This window comes from Amphiura filiformis, chromosome 4 (genome assembly GCF_039555335.1).
Source record: "Amphiura filiformis chromosome 4, Afil_fr2py, whole genome shotgun sequence".
Taxonomy (NCBI): Eukaryota; Metazoa; Echinodermata; class Ophiuroidea; order Amphilepidida; family Amphiuridae; genus Amphiura; species Amphiura filiformis.
In genome coordinates, this window is record NC_092631.1 from 57012888 (window position 1) to 57037742 (window position 24855).

The 24855-nt window shown below is 36.5% G+C and overlaps 1 protein-coding gene across 1 annotated transcript in view; it reads left to right on the top strand.

The window, feature by feature from the left end:
- The window catches only part of LOC140150276 (uncharacterized), a 154797-nt gene that overhangs the window by 101045 nt on the left and 28897 nt on the right, over positions 1-24855 (top strand). The window contains 3 exon segments of the mRNA XM_072172281.1: positions 1352-1501; positions 18682-19674; positions 24584-24802. Of these exon segments, the coding sequence (XP_072028382.1) occupies positions 1352-1501; positions 18682-19674; positions 24584-24802 (1362 nt within the window).

Genomic DNA, 24855 nt, shown 5'->3' on the forward strand with positions numbered 1-24855 from the left:
ATAATGAGATTAGTTAGCTAAGACCAACAGTTTATTTATAGATAAAGAAGACTACTTATAGTTATTTTTCCTTGACCATATTGACCCTGTCGAGATTAATATCTTGTGATGGTATTTGTCCAGGCGATTCCTAGTGGCAGATACTGGAAGGAAGAAGATCCTTCATCTGTTAGCACTGAATCCAAGATCATGATGATGTCTGCATAAATATTATTGGATTTACAAAAGACTTGCTGAAATTATTGTGTTGCATTCGATTGTCCTTCATGCTGCAATATACCTATATATATATATTATTCTATTAGCAAATACTCTACATCCACCTTTAATGAGGCAGAAATTAAACCTAACTATCCATTTTAATACAGTGATATCGAATTTGTTACTGGCCATGAGGTTACTTTAGGATAAAAAGGATGTAATGTAATTAACTTTCTCTCTAGCCATGGGGTTTGCAGATTGGTAGGTTGTCAATAGATAACCAGCAATTAATTGCGTATGACATCCTTATGACCTGGCTACTGTCTATTCTATCTCAATTTTTCCTCCGGACAATTATGCGAGGACTTAAATGGACTTTCGTCCAACAACCTGGACCTATATTTCATCCAATTATTCTCCTGATTTAAGTCCACCTGTACCTATATCAATCAAAGATAATCTCTTACTTACTTCTCCTGCTTACGTTTTAATTCAAAGCTTGGAGGACAAAAACGAGTCAGCGCGTGCTTCATCTGCCCCAGTTATTGATATTCTTAATTTATTATCCGAGTGTTAGAAATGCAAGTCTGCTTCAGTAGCAGTCGTCAACTGTTGAACCTATTTTACCTACATTAAAGCAAATCCAAAAACGCAAACGATCGTATTTTGATCTTACGGATAACTGTTTAGGTATTAAATAAGCCTATTTTAGGTCAACTTAAAGATATAATGGATCACAAACAGGATATATAATACTGAAAAGCTATTACAAGTTGAGTTGTACATATTATTCACATCGAATAAATAACAACCTAATGGCGAATTGATCAGACGATGTTGAGCAAAAACTTTACTTTCCTGCTTTTGTTGATTGATAGTCAGGATTTTAAAGTAAGCGTCTACCATGATAAGAAATTGCGATTTCCAAACGTAGCATCAAACGTACGTGGAATCTATTCAAAACCCCGTCACAGGAGAGTGATTTTGAATAGATTCCGCGTACGATCGATACGTACGTTTGAAAATCGCAATCTCTCTAGGATACCACGTACCACTTATTTAAATGCCTATAAAACTTTATACCTCTTACTAATACTAATAATTATGTTCCACTTCTATCTCTAATCATACGATGCCATCTGCAATATAGGAGGCTAAACTACGCGCCCTTACAGTTGATGCAGAAAAACAGGAGCTCAAAGGCATCATGGAGAAGTTGGAAGCCGAAGTGGCTATCCTTGATAATGAGTGCTGGAAGTATAGAGAGGTGGCTGAAGAGATGCAGGCTAGGATGAACAAGGTAAGGCATTTTGTCAAAGTTACATAAGCGTAAGTGTATCAATAATTTCAGGTCAGCGCAGTAGAAGTCATGTATGGTGACAAATTAGGATGATGAGCATCATTAATGGTGATGACAATACCAACGATGACGATAGTTGTGGTGGAACTTTGATCTTTATCTGCCATTGACATGATTGAGCTGTGCACTTTGGCCCTGTGATTTTATATGCAGCATTAAAGCTCAACAATAATTATGTTAGCTCTCTCCTACTCCAATTTACGATGGCTTGAATAAAGTACGAGCTGAAAAGCGCAAATTGTCCATCCAAACTGGTAAATCCAGTGATACAATGAATTGGTAAGAGTAAAATTACTATTAAGAACGTGCAAAGTTTCCAGCCAGCAAGTGAATTCAACGTGCAGCTAGTGTATGTGTGTTCAATGTAGGGGTTTCCTGGATCATTTCAAGATTTGACTCGAGATTAAATTGGCCCATGGCACAAGTTCATTTTGATGAAAGTTATTTCATCTCTAGGGTTACCTTTTATACTCTGTTGTAATTTGAAGTAGACCCATATACCTGGTTTTTTAGATTTCGTTTTATTCTCTTGGGGAAAAGAGTCATAAAATTTACATGTTTTAAAATGTATTTTTCTAATCTAATTATTGTTAAGGGTGTAGAAACGGGATTACGTCGATTGACTTCTTTTGTATAGTTTCTTATTTTTATTTGCTTGAAATGTTCAATGTTTGCTTCATTATAATATTGCTTAATATCATTTGACAAGATAAATTTCACATAGTCGGCATCCATCCATACGTAATATACTATACCACGTGTGTCACACACCGGCAAGCTTTTAATCCCAGGAAAGCAGCTAGGATGACCAGTGTTCCTTAAGCAGTCTAATGCAATATTCATCTTGCTGGAAGTGCAAGAAACACCTAACTGTAACTAAATCCAATAGCTGCTTTCTGGACTATTTTAAGACTGGCCTAAGAGACAGCGAGATATCATTGACGTAATCTAAACTATCTAGCTTCCATTTACCTTTCTTAAACCAACAAACAAACAAACACGCAGACAAACAAACAAGGAGGTACATAGGAGTAAATAAAGAATTACAAGTCAATCAAATTCGTAGAATATGCAACTGATTTCTTTACACCATTACATGCCCATATTTAAAATCATGAACATTACCTACCCGTAATCTCTAGCAATTACGCAGCATTGCATTTGAAACCGGGGCTATTGCAGTCCGAAGGACAGAATACCCAATTTCACTTGTTTAATATCTTGTGATATTTATACCTACACTGGATGAAAGAAGGAAGGGTATTCATTTAAAAGTCTCAAATTATCTGAAATCTAACCCCAAGTCTCATGTAACCTTTACATCAGTCGCAGTAACACTATATAATACTTTCGTTGGAGTTGAAACAAGGAAGCTCTATCAAATGTGGGTAGCTCCAAGGTTTCAGAGAAGCATGTGGGCCGCTGGACGAAAGAATTGCACTTTGGGGAGTAGAACGTGCTGCAGGTATATATTGTTGAACTCACACACAATATGAATATCCATGCAGAGAAGCAGATAACTATATGTACATGGAAGGTTTGGTTGTATCATTAATAAAGGACGAACCACTTGAGTGAACCAACTAAATATAGAAAGTAAATTAGGATGTCCAAATATAATATTTACTTCATCGGAGGCTTTAGATGTATCACCTGGGAAGGCACCGTTATTACTAATGCTGTATTGTCAATGCAATATGAAATGGAATCAAATTAAGGGTATCTGAAATCCGAAATGTTGATACGGACATTGAAAACTAGGTATGTAGAGAATACCATTATTGAGACATAACTTCATGTTAGCTGACTATGTTATAGGCGAGGTCCCCTTTTAGATACGAATGCAATTGTATCAGACGGAATGCCTAGACCCAGTATCCCAGACTAAAAGATTGGTTAAGTCTGATACAAGTCGGACCCATAATTACCTTTCTGCACTAAAATCACCTCAACGATCCGCTCTAGATACGAACGCAATTGCATCAGACGGAATGCCTAGACCCAGTATCCCAGACTAAAAGATTGGTTAAGTCTGATCCAAGTCGGACCCATAATTATCATTCTGGACTAAATATCACCGTACGATCCGCTTAAGATACGAACTCAATTGCATGAGACGGAATGCCTAGACCCAGTATCTAAGACTAAAAGATTGGTTAAGTCTGATACAAGTCGGACCCATAATTACCTTTCTGCACTAAAATCACCCCAACGATCCGCTCTAGATACGAACGCAATTGCATCAGACGGAATGCCTAGACCCAGTATCCCAGACTAAAAGATTGGTTAAGTCTGATCCAAGTCGGACCCATAATTATCATTCTGGACTAAATATCACCGTACGATCCGCTTAAGATACGAACTCAATTGCATGAGACGGAATGCCTAGACCCAGTATCCCAGACTAAAAGATTGGTTAAGTCTGATCCAAGTCGGACCCATAATTACCTTTCTGTACTGATATCACCGTACGATCCACCTTAGATACGAATGCATTTGCATAAGACGGAATGCCTAGACCCAGTATCGTAAGACTAAAAGATTGGTTAAGTCTGATCCAAGTCGGACCCATAATTACCTTTCTGTACTGATATCACCGTACGATCCACTTAAGATACGAATGCAATTGCATAAGACGGAATGCCTAGACCCAGTATCTAAGACTAAAAGATTGGTTAAGTCTGATCCAAGTCGGACCCATAATTACCTTTTTGCACTGATATCACCGTACGATCCACGCAATTGCATCAAACAGAATGCCTAGACCCAGTATCCCAGACTAAAAGATTGGTTAAGTCTGATCCAAGTCGGACCCATAATTATCATTCTGGACTAAATATCACCGTACGATCCGCTTAAGATACGAATGCAATTGCATAAGACGGAATGCCTAGACCCAGTATCCCAGACTAAAAGATTGGTTAAGTCTGATCCAAGTCGGACCCATAATTATCATTCTGGACTAAATATCACCGTACGATCCGCTTAAGATACGAATGCAATTGCATAAGACGGAATGCCTAGACCCAGTATCCCAGACTAAAAGATTGGTTAAGTCTGATCCAAGTCGGACCCATAATTACCTTTCTGTACTGATATCACCGTACGATCCACCTTAGATACGAACGCAATTGCATCAGACGGAATGCCTAGACCCAGTATCGTAAGACTAAAAGATTGGTTAAGTCTGATCCAAGTCGGATCCATAATTACCTTTCTGTACTGATATCACCGTACGATCCACTTTAGATACAAACGCAATTGCATCAGACGGAATGCCTAGACCCAGTATCGTAAGACTAAAAGATTGGTTAAGTCTGATCCAAGTAGTCACACCCATAATTACCTTTCTGGACTAAATTCACCGTACGTAATGCCAAGGAAATATGTACATTGTTTGAGAAGGTATTATTTTAAAACGAAATAAATTATACAGCTATTTACATCTCCCATTCCAACAACAGTAATGCACATTTTCACGAAGGCCCTATATAATGCAAACACTTTTTCTCAAAATGGACTTGCACTCACCACCATCTATCGAAAAGTAACACATTTACCAAGGACGGCCGGTTACCTAACATTTGACATGTACGAAGAGCCCTAAAATCTCGATTAATCTTGAAAGGTCGTATTTTATCCTTCCTTCCAGAACGGATGTTTGAAAGCAATAACAGAATTGCCTACAGGTCTGTTCTGTTTTCACAGTGGTCAAGTTTCAGTGACATGTCAGGTCCTTGTGTCATTTTTGTGGGGGTGGATGATGATACTTACGTTCCAGAGCTTCAGTTGATTCGAAGAACAAAGCAATACCTTTTGTATTATCATTTTGTAAACTATTGTTGTTATGGGATTTTTTTCAATGAGGTTAACGGAGCAAAAAGTGTGTTTTTGTGTGTGTTTTGAGATAGCAACATAATTATTACAATAGTATATCAACAGTGCAACATAATCATTATAAAGGTACCATGATGTTTGAGGTATTCTGAAAGGAGCAAATACAGGAAAAACAGGTACAATGTTAGCGCCTTTACAATATACATGTACCGTTGTCGAAGCTCTATCTGCTGTTTGTATCAGTATAACAATTTCTGAACCAAGTAAATTATGAATACGCTACCCATGCTTGGGCGTTTATGAATATTTGTCACAAACTGTTTTTTTGATCCGTGGTTTTAGTATAACCTATTAATATCTCGATCTAGTACAGCAAATACGTTGCCCATATGTCGGGCCTTAATGTACAAGCACCTTGGTGGTGAGTGACGGCCTCACCTCACTACCTGATCCCCTTCAGGAAGAGGCTCTGTATGGAAATCAATCGTCACTGACAATTTCCCATACACGATTTTACAGATGAAAAATCAAGCAAAATGTCAGCCATTGAGAGACATAGAATAACTGATATCGATGAAATAGCCGAATCGTGAGAGTCCATTCGTTGTATTTCTTAGTCATTCCATTGTCTTTACATTCTGGAAACAGAACTTGATCATTCAGGTTTAAAGTATGTTATTTTAGTTAATGAACTTCGAAAATGCGGCGGTTTATGGGTGTCTGTAACGGGTGTTTTACAAAATACAAAAATGGCAAATTTTAGGAACAACATAATTGTGTACGTATCAGTTAAAAACAAAATCAACAAATATTAAATACAAATGCTGCTGAATTGTAGATCAAAGTATGAAGATAATGGGCTTATCGTCATGATTTCTTCAGGTTATGGACTTGATGTGTACTGCTTCATGATCCATATACCTTTTTCTGGCCTATTCGTATATTGCCCGATTTCTTTCGACATTCTGGCATGCTGAAAAGTGTTCTTGAGGACATTATTTATTCTCACACACAGTGCATATTCGAACTCTTCAAGTATAAATGGACCGTATAATTAGGAAGCAACCCATGTATGCAAATGCATCAGACAGGTAAACAACTAGCCATACGGATGAATATAAAAGCATGTCAAATTTACATCTATAGGGTCAAAATTACCTGTACCTAACCTATCTGTATCTACCTTATCTGGTATGTTTAGACACCCTTGATCAAATATAACCATTTCGTACAATTCCTTGTTCTTTTATCAAATTTTAGAAAAATTGCTTCTTTCAATCTGAAAATATGACCATTAATATTGAAAATGACTACCCAATTTAAAAATTGGCATAGAAAATTTGGGGCTTTTCTCAAAAACTGCTCATTTTGACAGAAATCTGCTGTACTAGTTGGATTCCTTTCTGAAAATTTGTACTTTTATGTTACTTATCGCCCTTACTCTTTATAAAACAATGTCTAAAATTCCCCACAGAGTGACCCTTAAATCAATCGGGGACGTTGAGGGCGCCCTATCAGTAAATCAAAGAAAGTATAAAATCATAAATCTTGGGAAGTTTTTGCCCCAGCTCTCAAGGACATCTGCCGATTTATCATGTTTATGTAAATGATCAAGTTCATTTGTCCTAGTTGTGATTGACTAATCCGTGTGAAACGATACAGTGATGACAACCATATTGGATTCTTTCCGACCTTAAACAAGAGCTTTCCTCTTTCATCTTCGTTGTCTTATTTCATGCCAGCTATAAAAATGATTTAGAATATTTTTAGGAAGTAGGTATTTTGACAATTTAAACATTGGTCGTCAGCTGCTTCTATGGTAGACATAATATAACGGTGCATTATCTTTACTTATAACAGCATAAAGTGAATCATAAATTGCTAGTTGGTGTTCGTCCAAGCCAATGTGATTGTATATCAATGAGAACACCATACGTCGTGGATCAAGGGCCAGAAATATCTGGAATCATTAGACGACATCAGGATATATCGTAAAATGATTTGACTACATGTATAAGTAACTGCGAATGTTGCGGAATTTACTGTGCTGCCAACATTAAACATTCATTCACCTAAATAGTATATTATACGGGTTATGAAACCTTAATAAGGGTAGACAAGGTATTGATGGTCGAATCAGCCAAAACAAAAAAAATCGATTTTCATTATCTAAATCAATATATTATTGAAAAGTAACACTTCGATGGTTTGCAAAAGTTCATTCTACAAATCATATACTTTGAAAACTTGCTTAATTTATTGTTGTTAATGAGTTATATACGTTTTACAAAAGTGTTGTTGTTTCAGCCCTCTTTAAAACATAACTCAAGAACCACAGGATCTACAAAAGTATATCTGTGATATTTGTATTCTTCTACACACTCGCTATGAAATGATCAATGCAACTTTTGCCAAAGCTCACTACCATTCGCAAGTTGCTGCGAAATACCAAATCGCAACAGTTTAAAATAGTTGCTAACCTTAATAGCATTGGAAACCATGCAAACAATATAACATAGCAACAAAGCAGTTTTAAGTAACCTTTGGTTGATAAAATATTATTAGACTGCCATATGCTCTGTCAAGTTAGAGATGCGTTAGGAGGATATGACTTAAGACACTTCAATGTATTTGAAGGGTAGGACATCTTATCTCTTACATGATGGAATTATTTAGATCAGAAATAAAATATATCTCAGCAGATGTGCCCACGTATACATGGTATAGATACACATAATAAATAGTAACACGGCATTTGTACGCCGGGAAAGTGTGCTAAGCTTTTAATATTCAGCCCATATTCTTTACATGACCATGATGACCGAATTCACGGTGTGATATAGTATTTCGGTGTTGCTTACCAGCAACAGAAAATATAAGTATGCTTTAAACACCTTTAATGTTACCACAGCTTTTTTCTTTCATTTTTCATGTCAAGCAGACATTTTCAATCTGATAACTTGTGGGTTCATTACTACAGTAGTCATAGTAGTCATCACGACTGTCTCCAGATGTAGTTTGTGCCATTCACTTGGGAAAGGGAAACTAATTCTTAATCTTTCCACTGACTTTGTCTGTCAATATGTAGGTTCTTTAAGGGCTCTCTTACTTGTCCGACACTGTATTGGCTTATTCGGTTGGTTGAATTATTTTGTCAAAATTATACACTACTCAAAAATATTAAGGATCACACTAATTTCGTAGCATTTTTGGGGCTTCGGCGGTATATAATGGTATACCACTGTCACCCGGGGGTCATACCTTCTTGGCATCTCAAGATATGAAAAGGTCCCAGAATATGATGAGTGATGATGAGTGTCACCCCGATGGGGAAATTATTTTATTATATTCTTTGTTCTCTTTCAATTGACACAACTCGGGGGGGGGGGGGGTCATACCTTCTTGGCATTTTGAGATATAAGAAGGATCCAAAATATTAATTAATTTGGCCCAAGTCGTATGAGGAGTGTCACCGCCGGTGAAGAAATTATTTTTAGTATATTCTTTACTTTTTTCTCTCTCATTTGACACCACTCGGAGGTCACACTAGACTATGCCATAGTCGAATTTTATTAAAAATATGTTATTATTAGTCATGATGAACCCATTTCGTTGAACTCAAAATTATACTGATGTTTATTAAAATTAAAGTATTCAATAGTAAAATGGTCATAAAGAGTTAAAAATATCAGATGATTAGTGACAATAAAAGTAATTGAATGCAACATTATCTTGCATAATTATAACGGCTCACTTTAATACTGAACAATTCTGATTTTGGAATCTACCAGTTTATTGATAGCGAACCCCGAAATTTCGACTATGAACTTTGAATTGTAAGCAGAACTTTACCCCCTGGACTTTGCTCTCTAAAAACACACTGTCAAGCATACTTGTTTATCAGTCCATTAACCACAAGTACGCGCTAGATGTTTGATGAGAGATTAACTTTCGGGTCTACACAAAAGCGCCACAATGGTAATGGCGCGGGCCCAGACGATTTAAATCATAGCGAGGTATGGGCGACCAATCACAAGGCAGATCCATTTAAAGATGCATTACATCATGCCCAATTTTAGTTAGGCCAGAAATTGGCCTAACTCTCCATAGAGTCCCGTGTTAAAAATCTTAACCGCAAGGCAATGTCAGTAGTCCACTTGGGAAGCTAACAAACAGAGGGAGTAGGGTGACTGATCAGATGTGAAAATCTATCAATTGTGCACACATTAATTAAATCAGAGTGTTAAGCTTAAATACAATATTCAGAGTATGTACAATGGGCAAGTGGACTACGGGGTAGTCTAAGGTCACACCTTCGTGGTATTTCGAGATATATCCATTTCAGACCAAAAGGTTGCTCAGTAAGTAAGCTAGTAACATACACTTAAATCATTTCATGATTCAGCAAAAGCAGCATTACCATTGTAAATCAGATGAGTGTTTATATCATTCAGCAATGTTCAGGCAAGAACAGTTGGACTAACGAACACTGAAGTCCCATGGCACTGGAAAACACTTTAAATATTTTGAGAGTGAGTGTATGATCATAATGTTACAACGCATCAAACGATCTCTAGTTCAATCCGAACCGTATAAGAGGTATTTTGTGTTTGCTTTCTTTGGTAACGGATCTACCTAAAGGTCTACAGACACAAGTTAGTTCATCATTTTACTTAAGCAACATTGATGTTACTTTAAAGACTGTTCATTATCCATGTCACCAGACATCTCCAATCTGATAACTTGTAAGGCGAGTTCCTTAACACGGCAGTCATCACCATGCCCTGTCTCCAGATAAAGGCGAAAGTGTGTGCTATTCACTTAGGATGTTTGGGAAAGGGAAGCAAATTCTTAATCTTTCCACTGACTTTATCTATCAATATAAGGATACTTAAATGGGATCCTCTTATATGTCCGATACTGTATTGGCTTATTTGGTTTGTCGGTTAAGTTTGCATGATCAAAATGTTGAAACGATTTGTAGCTCAACCCAAGCCGTACTTAGGTATTTTGTGTTTGCTTTCATTTGCAACGGATCCCAAGGTCCACCGACGCAAGTAGCTCATCATTTTACTTAAGCAATATTGATGTTACTTTAAAGACAGTTTTGTGGTTCATTATCCATGTCACCAGACATCTCCAATCTGATAACTTGTAAGGCTAGTTCCTTAACACGGCAGTCATCACCATGCTCTGTCTCTAGATAAAGGCGAAAGTGTGTGCTATTCACTTCAGGATGGTTGGGAAAGGGAAGCTAATTCTTAATCTTTCCACTGACTTTGTCTGTCAATATGTAGATTCTTTATCTTCTTATGTAGATTTCTCTTACTAGTCCGATACAACATTGGCTTATTCGGTTTGTTGATTAATTTTGTCAAAATGAGCTGACGAAATATGACCTGACGTATACCATGTATACATGATCATTATTGTCATAACACGGCTAATATTTCATGTCTTTAATTAAATCGGAGCCATATTTGATATAGTGATAGATGTTATGGTGTGGTTGTATTGGTAACGGATCCGAAGCTCCACCAACACAAGTGATTGTAATCATTTTACACTTTTGTGATTCGTTATCCATGTCACCAGACATCGCCAATCTGTGATACCTTGTAAAACGAGGTCTCCATCACCACTGTCTTTATGATATCCACTTGGGAAAGAGCAACTAATTCTTAATCTTTCTACGGACTTTGTCCATCAATAGGTGGATTCTACAAGGGTTTACTCTTACGTATCAGATACTTTTGGGCTTATTCAGTTTGTTGATTAACTTAAGCAAAATGAGCTGACGAAATATGAGTTGACGTGTGTATTTGTATATTATCATAGCAGCATACGATTTTGTTTAGTTAAATCCGAGTATTTTGGCGCAACATTTCATCGTATAGCAACGGAACTTAGTCTTGCTGTATATACCATATCTATTTAAATAAAATAACAGCATCTTGACCTTGAATTTTATCTGTATAATCTAAGTTATGAGAATGATTGCGATTTCCAAAACGTAGCATCGAACGTACGTGGAATCTATTCAAAATCCCGTCACAGGAGAGGATTCTACGTACGTTCGATAAGTAAGTTTGGTAATCGCAATCTCTCTATTGTCCTCAGAAATCCACGCAAACATTCCCCACGCATTCTGCAGCTTTAAACCAAAATTTACATAGTGAGTTTAAGCGTTGCTATTTAAAGTAACCAGTGGTAACCGTCTTTCTTGAGTTTCGTCATTTTTACCATGAGGTACCTTCTTTGCAGCAAATTATGGCGTGGAAAGAACGTCGGAAATGTTGCCAATATAATGTCGACATTAAAATGCTATATATAATTCAAAAGTGTTGAAACTTATAGGGCGATTCTGTCATTGATAACCAAGAATGCCAAGAAGATTGTCCCATGCCATACAAGCGATTCAAGTACTTGACGTGCGTATAATCGCCTAATGTATGCTTCCTTTTCTGCAATTTCACATGATTACGAGTGAAACGCTCTCGACTAAGTGTCGAAAATTTACTTTAATGTGCTTTAATTCGAGACATAAGAATATTTTGGCAAAGCCAGACAGTCAATCGATCAAAAGCAATTTGTGCAAATCACGATGATTTGTCTATAATGTCTGAAAGTGATGAAATTTTATACAAAAAAACTAATTTTACATGTCTTGGAATGAAAATATTTAAGACGCCACAATGCAACCCCACAACTGTCTACATGTGAGAAACTATGGAGATAACAACCGGTACATCTTTTCCTCTTTTAACGGCTCAATGCAAATAGTGCATTTTATAGCCAAAATGACGTCGTCATTCTCCACGCCATTTCAGTTACAACGTTTCTAGGTACTGCAAAAGAGTGTTAATTAAATCTCCAATGAAAACATTTTCGCGCCAAATCAGTCAAACTCTTTCCGCAAAGTTACACCATGATATGGCGTCGAGTTATTAGTTTTGACATCTCATTTCAACGTTGAAGGCTTTATTCGTTTCCCTATCATTCCACTATTACAAACGTGGAGATATTTGTGACTTAAAGTATTAGAAATTAACTGAAATCCAATTTAATGTTCAAACGAAAGTTCACAGATCTTGTGGCATGGAACTGTTTTTATTTTGACACATTTTGAATGGCAAAGGTGTTAGTGTTCTGTTAGAAATAACGCATATAACTAGGAAATTAGTAATAAGGTGTGCAATATCATGAATATGCTGCATACCATAATTGCAACGAAAAGAGATAACACCACACAATTTTGTATTTTTCTTGATTTGGATCAATTTTGTAATTTCAGGTTGGGAGGTTTAACAAGTTATTAAACTATCGGCATTGCCTTCATGCCAATTGCAAAGCAATAGATATAACATTCCTCATTATATTTTGTGATTTCAACGACTTAATTGTTGGCATTGCCTTCACACCAATTACAACGAAAAGATATAACAACCGTCTTATGGGCATGATGGGTATGTTTCTTGAGATGAATCTATTTGTGATTACAGCTGTGTGAGTTGGAAGATTTAACAAGTTAATCAGCGACATTGCCTTCAGATATCATGTATTAACAATGTTGCATAGATATGTAAAACATGAATAGCAACAAAACGGAAACTACTATTAAATCAATAAAATCAATTAATTAAGCCAATTAAAACAAAGCAGACGTGTTAACAGAATGAATATCGAGGGTTCAGAACCAGAAAGCCGTTACTCACTATCACCAGCTCTCACAAAATGAGCATAAAGTTGGCTCCTCAAAATCAATATTTCCTTCACAATAATTCTTGTTTTCTATTGAATTTTGTCATGATTAATGGACTGTATCTTCTATAGTGCCCTGGCGACTTTATGCTCATTTTGTGGGAGCAGGTGATTGTGAGTTGAGGCTTTCTGGCTCTCAGCCCTTGATATATTGTTTTGTTCAAATTATGCATAAATATTGTGTTCGTGAGATCGAACGTATAAATCACAATTTCCCTCAAAAATTGTGACACGAAGACGTGACTTAAACCGACATAGTAGTTGAACTTGAACACTGAGAAAATAGAACAGAGCTGTAGGCAATTTTGTCATTGCTTTTGAACATCCGTTCTGGAAGGAAGTAGAAAACACGACCTTTCAAGATTAATCTAAATTTTAGGGCTCTTCGTACATGTCAAATGTTAGGTAACGGATTATCTTTGGTAAATATCGTCATGCTTTTTTTACTGAGAAATGGTTCGTTATAAGCTTTCATATCGTATAACAAACATGTAAAAGCAATATGTAGACTGTGTATATAATTAGGAATAGCAATTACCGATTGTTGAACTGTAAGAGATGCATGAGGAATTTTTTTTTCCATAAAAAAATTCTTACGAAATTGTTATACCTGTCGTTATGTCGAATGATTTGCGATCATGTGTGGCAAACCAAATCGGAATTTGTATACCATATGGCATTTTATAAGAACATTTTAATTAAAATATAACTGTAATGGGTATCGGTTTCTCCAAATGCCAAAATCTACGTAATAGAATAGCGATTAGTATTTTAATTTAATTTGTCTATTGAAAGGCGAATTGCCCCTGATTCGGCCCTATGGAGTAGCAGCTAATTTTGAACTTAAGATTCCATTTCCAATTGGCACAAAATTCAGCAAGAAAATTGCGTTCATTGCCCTACCCTACTCAATGCATACTGGTTCTTTGCGAGAATACAACAATGGAGAAAATGCCTTTTCACGCAATAGCTATTTCAGCATTCCTAATTAGTTTCCTAATTAATTAATAACATCAGTAATGCGTGACCTTCAATTGTATATAATTATTGCATAGATAAATATCGATTCATCCTCATATTGATGGCAAAGCACGAAACGGATACACTAGTTACAACAAATTAGCCATGTTAGCCACAAGACCTGAAGAACTATGATGACCTTGAATTACTTGGTGGAGTCCCTATATTGTAAGACGCACATGATTGATTTTAAATGACATTTACATGTTTTTTTAAACAATTTAATGGATCTGTTCAAGCTTGTCCCAGTACAACCCCAAATACGTGAACGTATATGACCTTTGACATTGGCTGTACACCAGCATGTGATGATCCAATGTGAAACTGTACATCAAGAAATTGCACCAGAATTTCAACGACCAACTAGAGTTGATAATCCTCTTGAATGTCTTGGATTCGGATTAAGCTTAAAAATTTGACCGAATCCATTTGAAATTAAACCAACCAAAAGGTTAGCTCCCACATTGAAGGATAGAGTGCATATACTGGATACACGTGTAACTATACTTTGCCTAGGCTTGTTGATTTCCTGATCCACCTGGAGATAATGAGATTAACCCAGTGTAGACATTGTACTAGGAGGGGATTATTATGAAATACCAATTTTCCATATTTGGCATTCTCATGGATTGATATAAGTCAACCTCATTAAATTCACTGTCCTTCTTGAATATCTTCATCAAGTAACCAACTGACGTGGGCTATTTTGAAATGTATAGTGTCCAAAATATTATAGTTGCCTAGATTCGTCAGACTTTGTAGTCCTATTTAGCATGTTGAGTGACCCTTAATCCAATTGCAGTCAATATGGAAATCATATGGATTTATGACTGACCAATACTGATAGATGGTATTGCATTTGGCTCCGAAGTCAATGCTTATTTTGATAAAACAATAATTTAATATTATGTATTTAATGCCATTCGTTAATACAATGTATAATTAAATAAGCTTTCTATATGCAGTTCCAGTACAACGCCAGATAGGTGAAAGTATGACCTCTGATCTTGTCTGTAGAGCAGCATGTATAATTGATCTAATGGGAAACTGAACATCAAGAAATTACATCAGAATTGCAACGACCAATTTAATTTGGATCCACATAAGAAATAACTAGAGTTGATATTCGTCTTGAATATCTTGGATTCGGATTAAGCTTTAGAATTTTACCGAATCCATTTGAAATTAAACAAATCGGTTAGCTCCCGCAGTGAAGGATAAAGTGCGTATACTGAATACATGTGTAACTATACTTTGGCTAGGCTTGTTGATTTCCTGATCCAGTTTGGAGATGAGATCAACCCAGTGCAGGTATTGTCCTATGAGGGTATTATGTATGAAATACCAATATTCCATATTTGGCATTCTCCTGGATTGATGTCATTCTCATTAAATCCACTGTCCTTCTTGAATATCTTCATCAAGTAACCAACAACTGACGTGGAGCTATTTTGAAATGTATAGTGTCCAAAATTATAGTTGCCTAGATTCGTCAGACTTTGTAGTCCTATTTAGCATGTTGAGTGACCCTTAATCCAATTGCAGTCAATATGGAAATCATATGGATTTATGACTGACCAATACTGATAGATGGTATTGCATTTGGCTCCGAAGTCATAAGTCAATGCTTATTTTGATAAAACAATAATTTAATATTATGCATTTAATGCCATTCGTTAATACACTGTATAATTAAATAAGTTGATACCTTTTAATGGATCTTTTCAAGCTTTCTATATGCAGTTCCAGTACAACGCCAAATAGGTGAAAGTATGACCTCTGACCTTGTCTGTAGAGCAGCATGTATTGATCTAATGGAAAACTGTACATCAAAAAATTACAGCAGAATTTCAACGACCAATTTAATTTGGACCCACATAAGAAATAACTAGAGTTGATATTCGTCTTGAATATGTTGGATTCGGATTAAGCTTTAGAATTTGGACTAAATTCATTTGAAATTGAACCAACCAGAATATTAGCTTTCACAGTGAAGGATAGGGTGCATATACTGGATACATGTGCATACTTTGGCTGACCTTGTTGATTTCCTGGTCCAGCCACACATGTGGAGATAAGTACGAGGGCATTATTATGAAATCCTCATGTTCGATGTCCTCATGTACTTGGCATTCTCCAAGTCATCCTAGGTATCCTTGGTCTTTATCTAAATCAATATATTATTGAAAAATGACACTTTGATGTTTTGCAAAAGTTAATGCTACAAATCATATACTTTGAAAATTTGCTTGATTTATTGTTGTGAATGAGTTATGTACGTTTTACAAAAGTGTTGTTATTTCAGCCCTCTGTACAACATAACTCAAGAACCATAGGACCTACAAAAGCATATCTGTGATATTTGAAATCTTCTACACACTCGCTATGAAATGATCAATGCAATTTTTGCCAAAGCTCACTACCATTCGCAAGATGCTGTATACTACCAAATCGCAACAGTTTAAAATAGTTGTTAACCTTAAAATCCACTACCTCTTCATCATATTCCGTATTGATTTGATTATATAATAATCAATTTGCTCTCCATTACCACTCACTCCGATAACTCCGATGATGGCCTTCGACCAAGATGGCCGAAACTGTCAGGTCAGTAAAATATATTTGGTTTTGGCAAGAAGAACATTCTGTTAATTCTCCATTACCAGTTAAACTAAAAACATATTGGCATTTCTCTCATAGTCCTCCACAATAAGGAGTTTCACACCCACTCGGACTCGGCAATGTCGAATGCATCACATAAAACAGAAGCAAAAAGTTTGGTTATGCAATAATGGAACCACTTGACATAATTGTAGAGACAAGTTTTACGATTTGACAAAAAACCTCGTTGGTTATGGATCTAAGCCTCTTGTATAGTCTCAAATTTATCAAATTTAATTGCGCATCTCTACAAAATAAGTTGTACTCGTTTTTAGTTAGATATGTACCGAAGTGTGAACCTAATCAACATACGCGTGCTGTGAACTGCATTCATGTTGAATTGTCTCCCAAATTAGTTTGCCTAGATTCATCAGACTTTTTAGTCCACTTAAGTAGTGACCCACCCCTTAATCCAATTGCAGTCAATATGGATATCATATGGATTTATAACTGACCAATACTGATTGATGCTATTGCTTTTGACTCAAGTCGAAAGTCATTGCTAATTATGATCAAACAATAATTTAATATATCTGTTTTATGCTTTCGTTAATGAAATGTATAATATTAATCTTGATTCTTGAAAGAGATCTAACAGAGTTGCGCGTGCATAGTACCACAATCTTTAATTCTTGAACTGATGCGAAAGAGTTATTTGGTTGTTTTGAATATCTTGTTGAGTCAAATCGCACACGGTGTTTGCTTTACAAAAGACAGCAATGTATTTATCCACTCCTTGCACTGTAGAAACTATGAATGTAATCAAAATCCAATCTTTTTGCAACAACAAGGAAAGATTGTTCACTCAGTAACAGAGTGGCTTTGTATCTCGAATACATATATCTCGAACACGACACAGTTGCACAGAATAGAGTACATTTTGGAGTTCCTTGCCCACTTGGCTTACACACATGTTTATCTAATCCTATATATTTTGTCATTCGCCTTGAGCATCTTGAGGCAAGCATTGGAGTAGCAGACTAAAATCATTATTATTACAACTTTACAAGCACGTGTTTATCTTCGAAGTACTATGTTCTACATAAACCAGGTCAGACCATTCCATGTATTTCTCGTACTCGCTAGAAAACCCTTGAATGCATTACCGATATACCAAAATTAACGAATGATATTACCTTGCATAACTCCATGTTTTTTTACTGTAATATTTGCCCTACTTTGACAATATACAAAAATTAACGAATGATGTTACCTTGCATAACCCCATTTTTTTTGCTGTAATATTTGCCCTACTTTGACAAACAATATTATAAATGCACCTCGATGTCCCGATGGGTATTAACGAATTTACGTAGTTATTCAATTGAATCTTATTAAAGCATATTCATATATCTACGTGCCCTGTGAGCACATCTTTTTACACTTCACAGTTTTGAACTCGAACCGAGAAGGGATTGTTAGTTTATAAAACATTTAGAATACATCTCCTTTGAGGTTTAAGGGAGGTGTAGATTCTCTCATTAAACTGAAGGCAAATTGCTAGCCAACGCCACACAGTCATCTTGGTCCAACATCTTATAAATTGTATCTCTGAGGGACGCCGTTTTACCTAAATTCCAGTTGAGTGATTGCTTGCATTAAGCATGTTAACCGAGAGGTTGTATGTATTATAACTGCAGAATTTCGTGGACAGCAATATCCGTACATAATATTTATATATTCATATACATTCCCACTTTATGTAGAATAGGGGCACTATATTATGATCTCGTAGTCACACCTAAAAAGGTTTCTCAGGCATTATTTTAAGTGCATTAATGTAATGTTTAATGGAATTATTTCTGTTGCATAATATATCCCTGTACTCTTGTGTCTTGCAGCTCACAGTCCAAAATGAAGAACTACAGGCTTCCAGCGATATTCTTACACAAGAAAGGACGCTCTTACATACCAAGCTTGCAACGGCTCAGCAAGAAAAATCTGAAATTAATGTCAAATTCCGCAAGGACAAAGACTCATGGGAACGAGAAAGAGCCGAGATCAGAAGTACTCTTGCCCAACAGGACATGGCACTGAAAGATGCGCAGTGCATGTTGGGAAGGCTCCAAGTTGTAAAAGAAACATTGGAAAAACGAAACAAACAAATGGATTTGAATTTGAAGAAAGAAACCGAGCTAGTGAAATTAATGGAAAGCAGATTAAAAGAAAGAGACATTCATGAGATAAAATCTTCAAAACCAGCTGGTGAGGTACCCGATGGAAGGGAAGTGGAGATGAGATCAAAAACAAAACAATTAGAGGAACTTCATGACAATCTTAATCGCGCTAATAAAGAACTTGATAATGGAAAAGAACGGTTGCGAGAACTAGAATTCAGTTTAAGACAACGAGAGCATACTTTAGTCACCGAAAGGTTAGAACTTATGTCAGAAGCTTCTACGCACAGTGATTCAGAAAGTTCTGCAAAAGAGGATTCTAGGCTATTAGAAGAAGTTGAGATCTTACGACAGAGACTGCAATCTAAGGAACGCGATTGGAGATCGGAAAGATCAGATTTCCGTGATGCAATTGATAAATTACAGACTAATCTGAAGGCGCGTGAAGCAACATGGGAGAGTGAACGTTCAAAATTGCGCTCCGATGTGAAATCTTTAAAAGCAAGACAAATTGCAAAAGACGATGCCTGGAAAGCCGAAAGAGCCAGATTCTTGAATGACGTTGAAGAAATGCGAAAGAACTTGAAGGCAAGGGACTCAGATCTGGAAAAGAATAGAGAGATCTTAAAGAGATTAGAAGCGCAAACCGAATTAGTGGAATCTTATAAGGAAGGAGAAGCAAAATTCAAAGAGGAGAGGAGACGACTTCTGCAACAAGTAAGTACCGTACTATTTTTATGTTTCCTCAACCCTCTCCATTGATTGAAAGACATTGACATATGTAATAGTCATCAGGAGAGGTGACGTGTTACCAACATAATCCAGGTACTCGTATTTTCCGGTAATGCAACATTTCAAACCATATTACGTGGTGTTTAATCCAGATACCATGCAAGGAAACATGACTAGCATACAGACTTGTTTAGAATGGGAATGGGTGGATACCTTTAGTACAGCTTCCATAATCAGACTTCATTATTTTCATTCGGGTTAAAACATTACGATCTCAAGCATACGCATTCGAAATGACAGTTTTACATGCGTAGAATGACATATTGGTACAAAAAGACATATTCCCCAACTCGAAGTCAACTAATGAGCTATTAATTCCAGGGTTGATAACCAGAAAGCCTTCGCTCACTATGTGACACATTGTGAGTGAAGGCTTTCTGGTTCTCAACCCTAGAATTGTTATGGAGGTCAATGAACAGTGTCGTCAAAGACGAGACAATTCTGGCTCATACTGAAACTTGCTATTCCATTTCTTGGACGAACCTTTCTCCAAAATGTCAGGGTTCAGCATTACCATAACATGTAATACGTTTGCCAGTACTAAGCTACTCATGATATTGCAATCAACAGTTTTGCTTCACCCATTTTAAAGGTTGCAGACGTCCGTAACGATGTGTCTGTACACATCAGAGCAGGTATATGCATATTACTGTGTTTCATGGTTCGACCTAATAATAGCCCTACTCAGGGAGGGAAGATGGTAAATATTAAAATGATTCGCTCTGCTGGTATTACCCATTAGGCACTCCACTCGTTACTGGTCATAAATTTGTTTAAACTCAAAGAAATTGATCTAAATCAGAGCTGACTTCTGACTAGCCACATGCCGTCTGTGATATGCAACGAATGCTTCAAGTCTGCACACCTGACGGATCTGAGCAACAACAACATGTACTATGTCAAGCACAAGGACATTGCTCTTCACATACACAAACTTTTTTTAGCGATATTGCAATATATGAGCAATATAGACAATAAGTCGAAAACAATGTGTCTTTACTGCAGAGCAAGAATATGTATGCTATGGTTCGACCTAATAATAGCCTGACTCGGAAAGAAGATGGTAAATATTAACATGAATCGCTCTGCTGATGCTGATATTACCCATTAGGCACTCCACTTGCTACTAGTCATAAATTGGTTTAAACTCAAAAACATTGATCCAAATCAGAGCTGACTTCTGACTAGCCACATGCAGTCTGTGACATGCAACGCTTCAAGTCTGCACACCTGACGGATCTGAGTAACAACAAAAACATGATCTATGTCAAGCACAAGGACATTGCTCTTCACACAGACAAACTTGTTGGCCTATGCTTTAATAGAGAGAACATAATTAACACCTTTAATCTACTGCAATATAATGATCAATATAGACAAAGAGTCAAAAACCATGTGTCTGTACTGCAGAGCAAGAATATGCATGTTACTGAGTTTCATAGTTCGACCTAGTAATAGCCTGACACAGGGAAAGAAGATGGTAAATATTAGCATGAATCGCTCTGTTGATAACCCATTAGGCACTCCACTTGCTAAATTGGTTTAAACTCGAAAAAAATTGATCTAAACCAGAAGTGACTTCTGACTGGCCATATGCAGTCTGTGACATGCAACGCTTCAAGTATGCACACCTGACGGATCTGAGTAACAACAACATGATCTATGTCAAGCACAAGGACATTGCTCTTTATTGACAAAGGTGCAAGTTCCTTCTTGTTAGGCGTTTACTTGGAGATAAAATACCTTTAACATACTGCAATATAGCTTATAGGATCTACAACTTCTTAGTTCCACCCAACGCTTTTTGAAATAAATCAAACATTTTTTTTACGAAATGTAAAATGTATGAAGGTATGGCTCTAGCTTTACTTGTTGTGCACATCTGCACCAATTTATAACATCACGCATAATAACGTTCAGTCACAATGGTTCATTATGTAAAAAAGAGGCCGTTTTTAAAAGTTGCATCTGAGTCCCTCAAACAATACAGTTGGCCTGGCTTATTCAAGTGTTTGTTAAGGAAAGTTGACTAATTTGGACTTCGGTAAAACTTTTACAACGGTCTTTTTTACATATATGATACGCTGTGACTGAACGCAATGATTTGTGATGCTATAAATTGGTCCAGATGTGTACAACAAATAACATGAATAAGGCTACACGCACCTTTTTACATTTCTACATTTCGTAAAATATTTTTTCCGATTTATTCCAAAAAGCTTTGGAGAACTTATAACATGTGGTCCTATTTGATGAATATGGTCAAAAGGTCGAAAACCATCTAGAATTTATAACATGGTAACGTGTGCCATGGATAAGCCCACTAATTTATTAGAAAGGCATTCATCTGGTTGTCGTCTCAATGTATATATATAACCCAGATGAGTAGGTAACCGACTCCCATCTTCCAATGAGTAATCTCTCCTTTCCTCTCCAAAGTACCTCTTGACATCCTATTAATAGTAACGAATACACCTATTCCATATAAGTCATTCAATAAAATATTATCAAAAGTGTCCATGACCGTTGGGGTCTGATTCAAACCAACGTTGTCATCCCGCTATTTAATGGTAGCTAGCGTGTGGCAAGGGACGTGGTGTAACTTGTATATGACTGACACTATAGCCCTTACCAGGAACTGATAACGTACGGAATCACCATGAGGTGTAAATGTCATCACATCACTTGAGTGTCAAATTGCCACATGAATATAGAAGGAAATAAAACCTACAAGGTGCATTAAAGTCTCCCGTTTTCTTCTCCCTAAAGACACATTTCTTAAGTGGTGTTTAAGTAAGCCCGATGGATAGTCATACGCAGGCCCAGGTTTGAGTTAGAATGGTATTCACACATCGTCTTCGTCGCAGCCACTGACAAATTCACCACCCGCATTCAATTAATTCAGTGCATGTCGTTAAGTGTTGATTTTTGAAAACGTGTTGATCAATTCCGACTGACGAGTGTTCATTTTACATTAAAGCTAAGTTTGCGGCAGACTTCTTTCAAAATGCATTTTTTCATACACTTGACACCATTTTCCACTTAGTAAAAGGATTGACATGAGATTGTCTTTTAGCTTTTAATAATGCAGGTATCTTCACAAATGTAAACATTGATCAATCACTGCTTGTTTTTACACTTTCCCAGCACTATATACACACGGTGACATTTTGCTTGTTTGGGTTAGTTGCTACTTATATAGCTTAAAGGATCCTTGCTTAATTTTAAGGGGCTCTTTATGTATATAATGGCTGTGCTTTCCTATTTTGTGTGTGTCTCACATACCCTGTGGCTATTTTGTTAAAGATTTCGAGCTTAATGATCCCAGTGTATCAACATCTTAATGATTTAAAATAAACCATGATTGACTCTAATACCTTGCAAGAAGGGCATTGTCAGATAGTCTGGTGACCTTATTCCTCTAATCTGGTTAAAACAACTGCATCTTATTCAAATTTTCTTAAGCATCTTAAGTACTTTGCATTTATTATAATTTCTTTACGAGCAAAATTTTGACGGATGACTCGAAAAAAATCTGCAAAATGTACAGCATTGCAAATAAATACTCAACTAGACTCTTTAACATTGTCAAAATTGAGAACCGTAATAACGATACCGGAATAAATCATTACGGGATGATTACGGTATCGATATTACGGTTCCGGAATAAATCATTACGGGAAGTATCATCCAAAGAATTTTACCAATTTATCATAATGATACCCCACATACATGACATACCCGGGTGACATACATGTAGCTATTTCACAGCAGTACGATTGTTTGATGCAAAAATTACCCAAAGTATACCCCCTTGTCGATTTTTAAGCCAAACTAGGTCAATTTATACTGAAGACATCAATCTTTAGCATATCCTGCTCACTACATTAATGACGTACATAGCACATCACATTGAATTTAAAGCACATTCGCCGAGAATGAAGTATTAACCAATAGCAAGCATCGTTATAGCTTGCATCGGAATGTACGATCCACTTTTATTGGACAAAAAGCAATTGCTTGTCCGTAGCAATTGAATTATAACGTTCAGTCGATGTGTGATACGCGATAAATGCTTGAATAACATTCCTGTAAGTGTTCGCAATTGATTTAAAAGTCTAAAAGGTAGTAAACTATGGGTTCAAATGTGTCATAGGAAACAAGTATAACACATTGCATGTTCTCTTGAGAGATAATTACGGCTTATTAGCGCGAGAAATGTTCTCGAGAGAGATAAATCATGGGTGATTAGCTCAGAAATCGTGCGATTTTAGTTTTATATACTCACAATATACATCATGAGCATTATAGGAGTTTATACTTTACCCACTCCTATAGGAGGCACTAAAAGTATGTCATGTACCCTTAGAATGAACGAACTGCAGAAAATGAAGATCTCGGATGACCCGCATATAAATACTTTACCACTCAACATACTTAAATGATAGAAGTGAAACAGAGCCAACAGCAACTTTGCAAGAAGGACTGAAAACAGTATAAACGAAATGAATATGTTATTTTTTTTTATAATTCAGGATAACTAATGTATGTGCTGCGTTGTGCGTAGGTTACCTATATGAAAATTGGTAGTTTTAGGGAAATGTCATAGGATACTTAGTGATTTCATATTTCTTGTAAACTAAATGTATAAGAAAAACATCTTTTAAGCAAATTCTTCATTATTGTGTGCTGGAAATGTCATTTTGTTCTGGATTGATCTTATGAAGAAAAACACGGTAAAACTACTCCCAAAAATGAAATGAATCCGGCCTAGTGGAATCAAACTTATTATTGATATTAATGTGATTCTTATTTGTAACCATTACTTTAATAGATTGAAGACAAAGGAAAAGAACTTGACTCCATCCAGAGGGAAAGAGACGGTCTTCAACGATCCCTTGACAACCAACAACGTCGTATTGAGCATGCGCGACAGGAAGTACTGGAGCAACATGCCAGGGAAGAGAAGATATGGAAGACTGAGATCTCAGCCGCCAGATTCAAGCTGGAAGCGGAAGCCAAGTATTTTAAGGATGAACTTGGAAGAATACAGGTAAATGTCCTTTTTATTTCATGCATTTTAAGTGACATGCACAGATTGTGTGG